The following is a 12857-nucleotide window of genomic DNA, read 5'->3' as shown; positions in this document are numbered from 1 at the left end:
AGATAGCCTACTTCTCTCTCAATTTGAGTGAATGTGAAAAGTTGCATTTCGTGTCTACATTTTCAATTGGCTACCCAATGAGTACAACTATTGCTTTTCACGTTGAATTCCTGTCACAACGTACCCTACTAACTGTCTAACATGCTTACCCAACAGCATTCAACTTACAGTTTTTCTCAGTTGCTTTGGTGCTTTTCTCACATCACTATTAACATTTGCACAGAAGTTAGTGCAATTCTCAAAACAATGAGTGCAAACTGCAAAACCTAGTGGATGACCTGCAAAAGCACGTCACTTGCTCAAAATGGATAGTCCATTCCTCAAAAGCAGGTATTCATGTCAATGAAACTGTCAGTGTCATCAAAATGAGAAGTCTTGACACCATCGTTTATGAACAAGATAGTCAAATGGCTTTGTCATGTTTTCATTATGACAGTTCTCTCAGTGTTTTCCAATGCAAAAAAAGGTCAGAACTCGGTGACACTACCTGAACATGCTCAAGACAGCACTATACAGTACTTGTACAGCCATTTGAAAACTACAGTAAAGTTACACATTGCTGTAGTTAGGTGAGTAAGTGAGTAGAAGACACTGAATGCATACATTTTTACTGTATGCTCTTTGCAATTCTACAGCACTGTGACAGAATTTGATAACTAGTTCAACAATTTTGTATGTAATGACTCAAGCAATGAAATTAGTTTTATTGGGAACGACTATTCAGCATTCATAAGTATAGTTCATTTTGACTGACATGACATAAGCAAATGATAATGTTAAAAAACAGCAGAGAATTGTATGAAAGCAACTGATATGTGTCCAAAAGTTTTTTCAATTTGTTCAGAGGAAGGAGAAATTGCTACTATGATGTGCACAAATGACTAAATGTTGTGGAGGTTGAACTAATAGTTATGAGAATTTTCATTCTGATCTGAAAAAAGCACCAAAGCGACTGAGAAAAACTGTAAAACGTGATATACCTGCACTTGGGGAAACATCCTTAATGGGAATGGTTCTCGGTTTGAAACTCTTCATCCGTGCTTCACTACCAGGAAGAAAAATATTTTGAAATGCAGCCCAAATTGTCACCCAGACTTTGATTGCCCACACACACCCATCAAGATCTTTCAAGACTGTCCACTGGGACCATCTGAAAGCATAGCTACTCAAGCCTACATTCCATCTGGCTAGTGACTGAAGTAAACATTTGCTTCCTTCCTATAATGACAAGGTCTGGGTGATTCTCCGCGCCTCTGTGATTTTCTGTATAGCGGCTGTTAGACAATCCATTGTATCCACTTCACGCAGGCCCTTTATCTGCCACGTCAGCTTCTAACAATATTTAAAGGACTTTTTGTAAGGCTTATTTATTTTATTTTATTAAATTATTTAAATAGCCATGGACATGTAACTGCGCAAAGTGGGGTTGATTAAATATACGTGCCTATTGATGCATCCAATGATAGTAGTCTATTCATGCATACACATGTTCTTGCAGTAGTAGCCTAGTAGTTACATTAGACCTGGCTTCTTGTTATGTAAAGCTAGCCTACTGCATGTAAGGACCTACTTGTGCGTCCTCATCAGAAAGTAGCCATGGATTCCTTTACCGGATCCTTTACCGGATTCCTTTACCGGATTATCAAGGTTAACGGCAGGCTACGTAAAAAATGATGGCTGAAACTCTCTCAGCGCTGCAAGACACTTGGGCATGTTTTCATGGACTGGAGGCATTTTAAAGATAAAAGTAATAGTTGTAAATATTGTTTTAGTTTTGATGAAGGCAAAATTATTACTGGAGTAAATTGTAGGGAATTACCATTATACAGGCGCGATTGTTTTTCAGGTTCTTAAACAGAGGATGGCGCTCACATGTCTCTTTCACCGTTCGCCAAAGAAAATTCTCTGTGGTCCATGACTCCCTCTGCTGGAGAACTGTGTTTTGTGGTAGTGTGCAGGCCTACGTCATTTACCCAGTAGTAGGGGGACCAATGTATCCGATTTGATGTTGGCACAAAGGTCCATATGGCTCGTTTAGATTTTAAGTGTAGGAACCAGGGGCGGAGTGGGGCACTAAAATCTACCGGGGAAATTCTGACGGCAGCGGCCCGGCCCGACCCCCCCCCTCCCAAACACGCACACACATCAATAGCACAAACAAAATATATGTCAATTTAAAATAGGCTACTAATAGGCTACGTATGGCTACATTTGGAGAAAGGAACTGGATAGATACAGTAATGCAACACAACAAGCCAATCAACAACAAACCAGGCACTTTCAATAAATGTGTAAGGTAAGCTATAAGTAAGTATAAGTATATATAGCCTATACTCTTTTGATCCTGTGAGGGAAATTTGGTCTCTGCATTTAACCCAATCCGTGAATTAGTGAAACACAGCACACAGTGAGGTGAAGCACACACTAATCCTGGCACAGTGAGCTGCCTGCAACCACAGCGGCGCTCGGGGAGCAGTGAGGGGTTAGGTGCCTTGCTCAAGGGCACTTCAGCCGTGGCCCACTGGTCGGGGCTCGAACCGGCAACCCTCCGGTTACAAGTCCAGAGTGCTAACCAGTGGCCACGGCTGCCCTGGAACTATAGATATTTAAGTGCAGTATAAAAACAGTTTTGTGGGTGGATGGAAATTCCAAGCATCGTGTAAGGAGGACATGTATCTGGGTATCATACCACTCCAATAGTTGCCTGTATAAATTTTAAAAAGGAAGTAGGCCTAGCCTACAGACAATGCCAACCTAATAACACAGGTAATTAAATAATTGGAAAACCAGGCACTTTGAGGTTTGTAGAGAACTAGGAACTATTAAACTATTAAAGTAGGCCTATATATAGGCTTACAAAGGTGTGTAGGATTGAATTGTCGACTTGCAGCCGTTGCATATGGAGGAACAGTTACAAGTCCCCATATTTTGGGCCAGAAATCTCAACTTCAGTAGCAATTAAACCTATTCTCAGTTCTATCCTAACATATCCTGAATTTTTTTTTACTGAAATGTTTGTTAATATATCATTAAAGGAAAATTCCGGTTTTTAGCACTTTAAGGCCCTTTTCTGGTTTGTTTTGGATGAACTACACAGCCACCCTGAGAAGTCAAAGGCTATTCAAAACGAGTCAGAAAAGTCGAGACAGGACCAATCGTCAAAATTTCGGTGTCCACCACTCTAGTTCATCCAAAACAAACCAGAAAAGGGCCTTAAAGTACTAAAAACCGGAAGTGCTAAAAGTGCGAAAGTGCTAAAAACCGGAATTTTCCTTTAATAGACTGATTATTATTACATTTTATCTAAAACAACCATCCCTCCAACAAACCAAATACAACTGAAAATATTTGTGCAATGTAGGCTACACGTTTACCGGTATTACTGTTTTTAAAAAAAATGTTTTGGCAAAACATTTCCATTGTTGGATCAATTTAATCAAGTGAAATGCTTTAATCTTCTGTTGAAGTGATAGTTCAATAGGCCTATATCTGACCCCTAATGCAATGTATTTGAAAAAGCACATGTTGCTCTCTGCTCTGTTTTAATTTTAGTAAAGGTGTGACTCTGTGCCAATACACTGTTGATATTTAAAGTTCTACCAAAACAAAAACAATTAATCTGTTGACAATCAGCATCAGGTCAGTGTCAGTATGTCCCTTTGCTCTTTGCATTTCCCAACCCCCACCAGTTACTGTACTGATCTACAACACCACAAGACATCCTTATTTATGTAATGTATTACGTAAGTCATACACAGTATGGCCATCCTTGGTATCTACAGTATAATGTGTAGAAGTCCACTGTTTGTCTAACATAAAAGGTGTAGTAGTAAGCTAGTAACTTGACAAGCACTTAACAAGAGCAATTCAGTTTGAGGCTTAAGGGCCCAGAAATTGAACCCACAACTTTTCAGACTACTGCATGCTAGCCCAGGTCCTTAACTTTGCTTTGCTCAGTGTTTTAGTATTTAAGTGTTCAACATTTGGTTTTAATCAGTTTCCACACTGCTCTTATGTGGCTCTTGCAACTAGCCTTTATTGAATTTTGTACTGCATCAAGCTTGTTTTCATGCGAGTCAAACTGCTGGTTCTAAATAGATCCCTCATGAATGTGTTTTACAGTGTGATGGCTGAACAAATATTGGAAACAAGTAAAGAACTGTGTAACAGTTTCATTTTGGTTTGTTTTAGCAAAGAACCAACATGTACTTTGTTTTAATGCCCTTCCTTCCCTGTGTCTCAACATTAAACATGTTCTCTCTCATCTGTTCCCATGTGACAAATTGGCCAATAGATAAGCGGGATAAGTAGAAGAGAGAGAGAGAGAGAGTATATTTGGCCTCAAAAGTTTCAACGCCCCTGTTATTATTGCTAATGTATTTTTTAAACACTAGGGGGCAACAGTGCAGTATCCCTTGGACAGTGGAGCAGTAGGCTACTCCTCAGAGACAATCCCAGTCCCTTTCGTGAGAAGATCGACCCCTAAATTCTGATATTGATTTGCTGGCTCCTTTTCCCTGTTCTGTATATGTAACCGACACTCTGACAGGGTCTTGTTTGTACAGCAAGACAAGTTAGACAAGTTTTGAGCCCCAGGCCTTTTCCACCAATCATGAAAGCAGGCAGAGTCAAACACTGAGATGTTCAGGATGTTTAATGAACCTATAGTACACAATATCTCATTGGAAATGTATACATTTCTTATATGCCATTAACGTGAATTAAAAAATAACACTTGAGTTTGAATACTCAGACATAAAACACTTGGGACAGAACACAGAAGTCACATTGGTACGTCAAAGAAATAAGACATAGTGTGAATAATTGAATATATATATATATATAAAATACACATTTGTCATTGGTTAAGTTCTTGAAGACAAGTAAGGCATTACACTGGGACGACATGCATGGCATCCTTGTGTTGGAGTTGCACTCAGTGAGTTTGTCTTTTCATGCAAAATGTAGCTGCTCATAGCTTATTCACGCCATTGGACTCAAAGACATAAAGGATTACTGTTAATGGACTGGTGATTGCTCCCTCCTAACATAGAAGATGAGATAGGATATCTGTATGCTACAAAAGCTCTGTAAACATAGATTTCCCATCATTTACATAAGCACCACGAATGAAGTGTCCAGTTCTTTCTATTCCTCTGCCAATCCTCTAAAATGTTGTGTAGGCTGTAGCGAGAGAATAAAAAGGCATCTAACGACGTCATTCAAAGTTTGGGTTCGGTGAGAACTCCAATGTGTCTTGCTAAGTGAAGTGGCCTTCCTCTCCCTCAGTACGCTTGAACTTGATTTGGAAGTAGCTGACAGCCATTGTTCACATGGTTCATGACCCTTTGTTTCAGCTGGGCCACTTGCTCCCTGAGTACACTCGCTGTCGACGCAAGCTCGGTGTTCTGGGTTTTCAGGGATTTCACCTTGTCCTCTAGCCTGGATATCCTCTCCAGCTTCCTCTTACGGCACTTTGAAGCGGCTATTCTGTTACGAAGCCTTTTCCTCTCGGCTTTGATGCGCTCCTGTGTATCCATGTCGATGGGCGAAAGAGGTGGACTGTCGCCAAAGCTCTGAATGTCCGGCACAGTCTGAGGCTCGTCCTTGAGTGACTGGAGTCTTGTCTGCGCTTGTTGCTGCGCGCTCAGGGGATGCGAAGGCGGCGGAGGAAAGGGAATGGTGTCCGTGGAATAATTCACTGTAGTGCCCAGCGGGCTATTTCCATAGGTGTTTAAGTTCGTGTACACCGGTAGATCAGTCTGTAGGGCTAAGGTTGTGTTGGCACTGAGTCGGCTCACTGGAGGCAAGCACGGTCCCCCATTTAATTGGTTCTGCTTGTGGAGGTCTTCCAGAGCTTTCACGAAGCCCTCGGCAAATTCCTGTTCATCGCTCACTGACTTCGGGTAGACAAACTGTGAGGTCGGTGTCGTCGTGACCATACCGTTGGATTGTATAATCAGTCGCTCCAACTCCGGCGACGCCAGTTTCAGCAGGTCCGGAGAATTCAGAATGCCCTCGGTATCGGGCAGATCCTGCTTAAGGTTGGCACTGCCTTGATCTTCGGAGTTGATATCCTTCTTCATCATGCTGTCTTGAGAGTAGATGCTTGAAATTCCTCGAGATTTATTCAGCACATCGTCAGGGTAGAAGGTTATTTCCATCCTATCCCCTCACATGGGATGTGTGGAGCTTCATGCAGAAATGGTTTCTCCTTATTTACCAGTCACGAAGCAGATGGTTCCTTTAGGTGAATCTTTTATCATGTAGCCTAACCTGTAGAATGCTTCAACACCCCGTTTTCCGTCACCGTCTAAGCAGTCCTCATATAGAAATATGATAAATGAACATAGCAAAGGACTCTTCTAAGCCTTCATTTGATAACTCTACCTCGGGCAACGATTTCAGCAATGGGCGTTAATAAGCATCTGCAAGTTTTCTATTCCTAAAAATTCCATTATGTCATTTCAGAGCGCTCAGATTGGCCAAAAATGACGTTTTCTTCCGGTATAATTTGAATAAGGGGCTGTGCTAGCTTTATCGCCATGGAGAAGTTGGGTAAACTGCAAACAGTGCGGTGCATTCTGGTTTGATGTAATAGAAACGTAGGATGAAACGCAAGTGAGGGTGGGGAGAGAACAACCCATTTCTTGGCAGGAAGCGCTTTCAAAAGCACACGTTAAGGCATTTGTTCATTTAGTCTTTGTTTTACATGCCATTTTAGACCAATAGATATGTCTTGCAGACGATTGTGGTATACTGAAAAAATATTTAGTTCAGACAGCTGTCTTTATAACAAATAATCGATGTTTTGTTGCTCGGATAAATCATAAAAAATGGCTATTGAGCATCACTATTGAGTAGTATGATTGATAGATAGATAGATAGATAGATAGATAGTATATCTGTATCTAGGCTATCTATCTATCTGCTTGGAGGGCAAAAGCATGTCACCAAACCGATATCAGCGACGCAAAATATCCATTCTATCCATTCATAGTCATCAAGCCATTAACAAAAATGGTATTACACTAATGGTTCAATGGTAGGCTAACTTTCCTGTAAAAAGCAGTTGCTCAGTGGGCAATACCAATTACATATCCTTGCCTCAGGAACGTCAGTGGTTGGCTGCTGTTGCTATAAATAATCAAGCGCGCATAAGAGAGAAAGCATCGCCTTGGGAAGCTATGACGTATGTACGGTGCCTGCATCACAGAATAGAGTGGGCATCATTCATCGCCATGGCAACACTGACATGGTAGTCTGACGCAGATGTAGGTGAATGGAGCCGTAAAAAAACAGAGAGGAGGGGGAAAGGGAGGATTAGAAGCTGTAAAGCGCCGAGTCGTCTATGGAGAGGATGTGTGGGTGGATCAGCATGCAATTTTTCCACCATCTCTGGGCAGAAATAATATTCAGAGACTGTGTCTGTGCCTATGCGTGGCACAGGAGAGACAGCGCACAGGAGGAGAGGGTGCAAATTATCAGCATACATTAGGCTATTTGAATTTAAAAAGAAACATATTGCTTCATCAATTCCTTTTCATCACAGAATGAATTGCGGTTAAAGCAAGAGTGCTTTGATTGGGCGATGTGTCAGTGATTGCCAATTAATTTTCTTTGACTAATGACCAAGTCAGCCAAGACCAACTTTTTCTTCTTCCTTCTGCCACCCCCTTCTTCCCCCAACTATCTCCATACTTCACTTTGACTAGTGCTTAAACTTCTGCACCCTCTGGTTAAGTATTTATTGTACTAGTAATTATTGTTACCAAGGTCTTCTTTGCAACATATAGCTTGAATTTTATTCCTCAGTTAAGTCGCTTTGGGTTAAACCGTCTGCTAAATAAAGTAAGTGTTTAGTTTACGGAAAGTTGACATATTGCCAAAATGCTTGGCCTTCCGTTGCCCTGTCTCTCTTGGCTTGCTTTGTCCTGCCTGTGTTGTGTTGGGGGTTGCCCTGATGTTACTTTCAGCATGCATGAGTCATACTCAGATGAGGATGGCGTAGGCAAGAGCAGGAAAATGAATCTGTGGACATCACTGCAGTGCTCTTTCCCAAGACACTGACCACCCCTCGGAGGTCCATAGCAGTCAGACAAGCATACTTTTGATAAGTTTTGTGGGTTGTCTCACCTGCTGGATGAATACCTCTGTCAAATAGGCATAGGCTAATAAAATAATTCCAGAATGTGTAGTATGAGTGATGCCATTGGCCCTTTCTACTTGCGCCGGCTATTAACAATGGATTTACAGAGCCTCTAAAGAATCGTTTCCCAACCTGTATCTTACAATTGACCAGTACATTATATTAAAACATACCTTAAATAAAAAAAATATTTTAAAAACCCTGATGATATAAGTTATATAAGTTATATGATTATAAGATATAATGATATAAGTTAAGTAACATCGTTATAATCTAGCTATTATGCTTGATCAATGGTCGAAACAAATCAACCAGGCATCAACAAGGATATTTGGGGGAAATTAAAGAACCACTCTCGAATGGATGTTACAACAGAGATGAGTTGCGCTCTCTCTCGCAACATGTGAATGATTGGGGTCGCCAACATTTGTGACATCAACATACGTCACCTGCCAAAAAAGTATTTTTCAAGACAAGTTTCTGGTGGTAGCCATAGGTGGTAGCCTACACATCAGAGAGTTTCATGGATACTGCGTCTGCGCGTCTATCTGGTGAGCATGAGAAACTATCTGGTGCGCACCAAAAATGTAGATTTTTTATTTGATTTTTTTTGTCCATGTCCTCTTGGGGACTTTGAGTTTCTGGTGAAAAAAAATATTTGTTGCACAAGCAACAATCACTGTCAAAGTTCAAAGTTTATTGTCATGTAAAAAGGTAGCCTATGCTAAATAGCCTAGGCTACAATGGAATTATTAAACCTAGCCTACTAGAATGCTTCTCCAGAAATAAAAAAACGTGTACAAAATAGATAGAATGGTAGGCCTACATTCATGCCATTTCGATAGGTGGCGATAATGTTCAGTCATGTCGTCATATCCTAGGGAATGAGAAGAAGAACTCCGAGGAAACAGCCGATATCACACGGATTACAAAGATACATTTCGCTACAAAGTTATTGTTGTCGGAGTGGGACCTTGAAAACGAAATTGCTCTGGAAGTCGCAAGTGCAATATTATGGATACAAAGAAAACTGTTATTGTGACAGGTAGAGACATTTTACTACTGATACGGCTCACATAACTTACATGATAACTACTGATTATCTTTGTCGATGGGGAAAAAACATTAAACCTGTCACTTGGTTGCTTCGCGGCGGTCAGTGCATGTTCAGGAGAGATCTAGAATTTTAGGCTAGTTCTGGATCAACACGAGGTGCGTTCATATTTGGCAAACAGTGGCGAATATGTTTTCTTTGAACAGCTCGATTTGAGCGAATTTGTGTAAGCATTCTATTTCAACCACTTCGTCCGTCCAGCAGCAGCTACCAATGTTCGCGGAGAACTAACGTAATCGAATTTGAACGCACCTATCCACAGATTGTGTAGGCTATGTAATAAGTAAGGGATACTTAGCAGCACTCTGAAGAGCCGTGTAATAATAGCCTAATAAAAGTGTAACACGTTTGAATAGCCTATGTTTTCACGGTTTTGTTTATTGCTGGTATATTGGAAAAAGCAATAGCCTAGAGATAGCGTTCTGATTTTTTTTATCTTTTGTCTGGCCTTTTTGTTATCTTAAGTTGGCAACACATCAAAACATTTACTAAAATGGTGTGAAGTTACTGGTTTAGAGACTGTAGCCTCCTGGACCCTGGATTAGCCTTTAGACTCCAAGTGTATGCTGATTATGCATTTTGCAACAGCTGTCTCAGAAAACGGTGGCTGTCATAAAAAGTAACAGAGACTTTTATTATGCTGGAAATTTTCAATTGAGAGGTCTGGTTTGTTTTTGCAGGATTCGAACCTTTTGGAGAACATAAAGTGAATGCAAGCTGGATTGCAGTGCAGGTTAGAGCCATAAGCACATTGTATTTCAAAACACTAACCAAGAATGTCAAAACACTGCAGCTTAACGGCAATAACTGTTGTCAGAAAATTAATTGTGATGACATCGATGTGTTATTCAATAAGTCTAACTAACAATTGAAAATCCCCTCAAATAAGGTCTGAGCTACATAAACCTGGTCTCAAACTCAAATTACCTACAGGCCACTTTCCAGGTGGTTTTCCTATAGGGGGCACAATTCCAGAATTTAATTGAAACTGGCTTTTAAATCCCAATTAAATTCTTGAATTTCACTTGCATTTCAATTGAGGTAGCAAACAGGTAGCAGAATTGCAATTCGAATTTTGCACAACCCTGTTAGGGGGGCCAGTGCCAAAGTGTGAGGGAAACAGACCCCTAATCATTATCATTACATTCCTGGCACTTTTGTTTTGTTTCGTTATTGAATGATGAAGAATGACGTCTACTTTTCTTGAAACTGCTGATGCTTCGGTTAAACTGTTTTTCTTCAGAAAAGAGTTTTGCGACAACTAGGCTACCACAAATTTGACACACAGCCAATGAAACACAGAATTGATATACTGGGCAAATCCCATTACAAATAGCCTATTTATCAACCAAGGGATCACAAGAAACTGTCTTGCGTGTCGGGAATTTGAGACCACTGCTGTATAAGCTAGGCTACCATTTTTTGTCATCGTTTAGGACACACGTGTATGGTTTTGAAAATGATCTAGGCCACATTTCTGTGTTGCTGTGTAGGAGTTGGAGAAGCTGAGTTTGGGTGAGGACATTCACCTGCTGGTGAAGGAGATCCCTGTGGAGTACAAGGCTGTCAGCGAACTGCTTCCGTCACTGTGGAAACAGTATCAACCTGAGGTAAGGGGCTGTACACCATATGATACTTTCTTCTATCTATAATGTGAATATGTATCTGGTACAATTATTATTACAGATTATAACATTTGTATACATTATTGTATTATTATTAGAAAAATATTGATTTAAGAAGGTGTTCCATGCTAATATTTTCATTTTATTTTGTTGAAAAGTTGGTTGTTCATGTTGGTGTTTCGGGAATGGCCACCTCTGTCACCCTCGAACAATGTGGGCACAATCATGGATACAACCGCCTGGACAACTGTGACTTCTGTCCGAATTCACAATGCTGCATTGACCAGGGACCTGATTGTATTATGTCAGTCATAGACATGGAGGCTGTGTGCAAGAAAGTGAACTCCTCAAGCATGGGTGTTACCTTTTCTGTGTCAAAGGATGCTGGCAGGTATACATCCTTCTGCTGACAGTGTTCTCAAAGACGTAGCGCCTTTTCAAGATTGAAAAATAAATGGCATGAGTACATTACACAGTTAATTGATTTTCACTGATAATATAATAGATTTATATTGATTATAAAATTACTCTCTAACCTCTTCCACCTTGACAGATACTTATGTGACTACACCTACTATACCTCACTCTACCTGGGCAATCGCAGGTGTGCTTTTGTGCACGTGCCCCCCCTTGGGAAACGCCATAGTGCGGAGGACCTGGGCCGAGCTCTTCAGGCTGTTATCCTGGAGATGGTCCAGAGATTGGAGGACCATATGGATCACAATCAGGACCAAGACCGTTGCCAGCTTGGACACTGACCCAAAGTCCACAGCTTCACAGAGTTTAATAACGCAGTGATAACTCAGTTTTAAGTAAGACGTTCTCTGTAAACACAAAGAAGTGTTTCTCTTCTACTTCCGATATTCCACAATTTCCATTGGCCAAGGTTAGTGGTGTTGGCCTTGGACCAGTCGTGCCTGTCTTGAGTTTAGGTGGCTCAAGACAAGCCAGTTATGACATTCAAGCTGTTGACACAGGTTCCTTTGACTTTTTATGCTATTGATGTCATCTAGAGGTGTCACAGTCTCTTTCTACCGACAGAGAGAAGCACTTTATATAAAGGTCTGAACAATATGGTTGCTATGCTACAGATGTACATTCTTATCTAGACATAATGTCTGTGTCGTGGTTTGAGCAGACTATTGCATTTATTTTACACTGTGTTAATGTATGTCAACATTTTCCCATTTAATCATTTAGTGTCTGCACTGCATGTGACTGCAAGTGTTTGTTATAATAATAATAATAATTATAATAATAATAATATAATAATAATAATAAGGATAATAATGACAAGACATCACAGAAGCTATTATAATAATAATTATAATGCATACAGACTACAGTAAAAAGTGGCCATGAAGGTTGATGGTTCCATTGTTAGCCTACATCATTTCTGCCCTTGGCTGAAACATTCCTAAGTTAGCTAAGCATGGTATATCTAAGGCATAGCACCATTTGTTCATAACCTTTAGATATACTTAGAAAATATTGGGGTGGTAGCGATATTTTGATTGAGGACAGGCTGGACATTGTAAGTAAGGACAGATGTTGTCTCTTCCATAGCTGTGGTTGTCATGGAAGCACTTCTGTTTAGTGATAGTCCTGTGAGCCACACAACAGCTCATGCACGGCAATGACCGTGAGATTTTATTCATATTCCACCTCCGTTCTGTGAAAACACAATGAAGCAGTCAAGCAGCAAACTTGCATAGCTTGATGGTGTATTTGGCACGTCCAAAATGCTTCATTACTTCAAATGTGATTTTCTTTTATGTATGTAGTTATAGTAAGTAAAATCAATTTTGACTGTAATTTTAGTCACATGTATGCCTCCACACTGTCTCAAAATAATATTTTTGATTATAAATAAACTTTCTCAAATAACTACCTTGATCCAGATTTAGTGTGTAACCTTATAGCCTAGTCAATTTTGTGGCCTCTGTAGTTTAAGTGTTCATTATTATAC

The 12857-nt window shown here is 40.3% G+C and overlaps 2 protein-coding genes across 3 annotated transcripts; one reads left to right on the top strand and one right to left on the bottom strand.

Annotated features, from left to right (window-relative positions):
• Nucleotides 1-4636: 4636 nt before the first annotated feature.
• Nucleotides 4637-7128, bottom strand: jund (JunD proto-oncogene, AP-1 transcription factor subunit). Its single transcript, XM_042096511.1, has one exon. The coding sequence runs from the start codon at nucleotides 6162-6164 to the stop codon at nucleotides 5286-5288; it is 879 nt and encodes a 292-aa protein (XP_041952445.1). The 5' UTR covers nucleotides 6165-7128; the 3' UTR covers nucleotides 4637-5285.
• Nucleotides 7129-8642: 1514 nt separating this feature from the next.
• On the top strand, nucleotides 8643-12776 carry pgpep1 (pyroglutamyl-peptidase I). 2 transcript variants are annotated; one of them, XM_042096636.1, is made up of 6 exons: nucleotides 8643-8700; nucleotides 9031-9194; nucleotides 9944-9996; nucleotides 10757-10873; nucleotides 11047-11279; nucleotides 11442-12776. In XM_042096636.1, the coding sequence occupies exons 2-6, from the start codon at nucleotides 9164-9166 to the stop codon at nucleotides 11644-11646; spliced, it is 639 nt and encodes a 212-aa protein (XP_041952570.1). In that variant the 5' UTR covers nucleotides 8643-8700; nucleotides 9031-9163; the 3' UTR covers nucleotides 11647-12776. The 2 variants fall into 2 exon arrangements, with proteins under 2 accessions (XP_041952570.1, XP_041952571.1); XM_042096637.1 differs by lacking the exon at nucleotides 9031-9194 and having other exon boundaries at nucleotides 8654-8700.
• The last annotated feature ends 81 nt before the right edge of the window (nucleotides 12777-12857 follow it).

Source organism: Alosa sapidissima, chromosome 1 (genome assembly GCF_018492685.1).
Source record: "Alosa sapidissima isolate fAloSap1 chromosome 1, fAloSap1.pri, whole genome shotgun sequence".
NCBI lineage: Eukaryota > Metazoa > Chordata > Actinopteri > Clupeiformes > Clupeidae > Alosa > Alosa sapidissima.
Note: the sequence above shows the minus strand (reverse complement) of the source record. Positions and strands in the feature narration are given on the sequence as shown.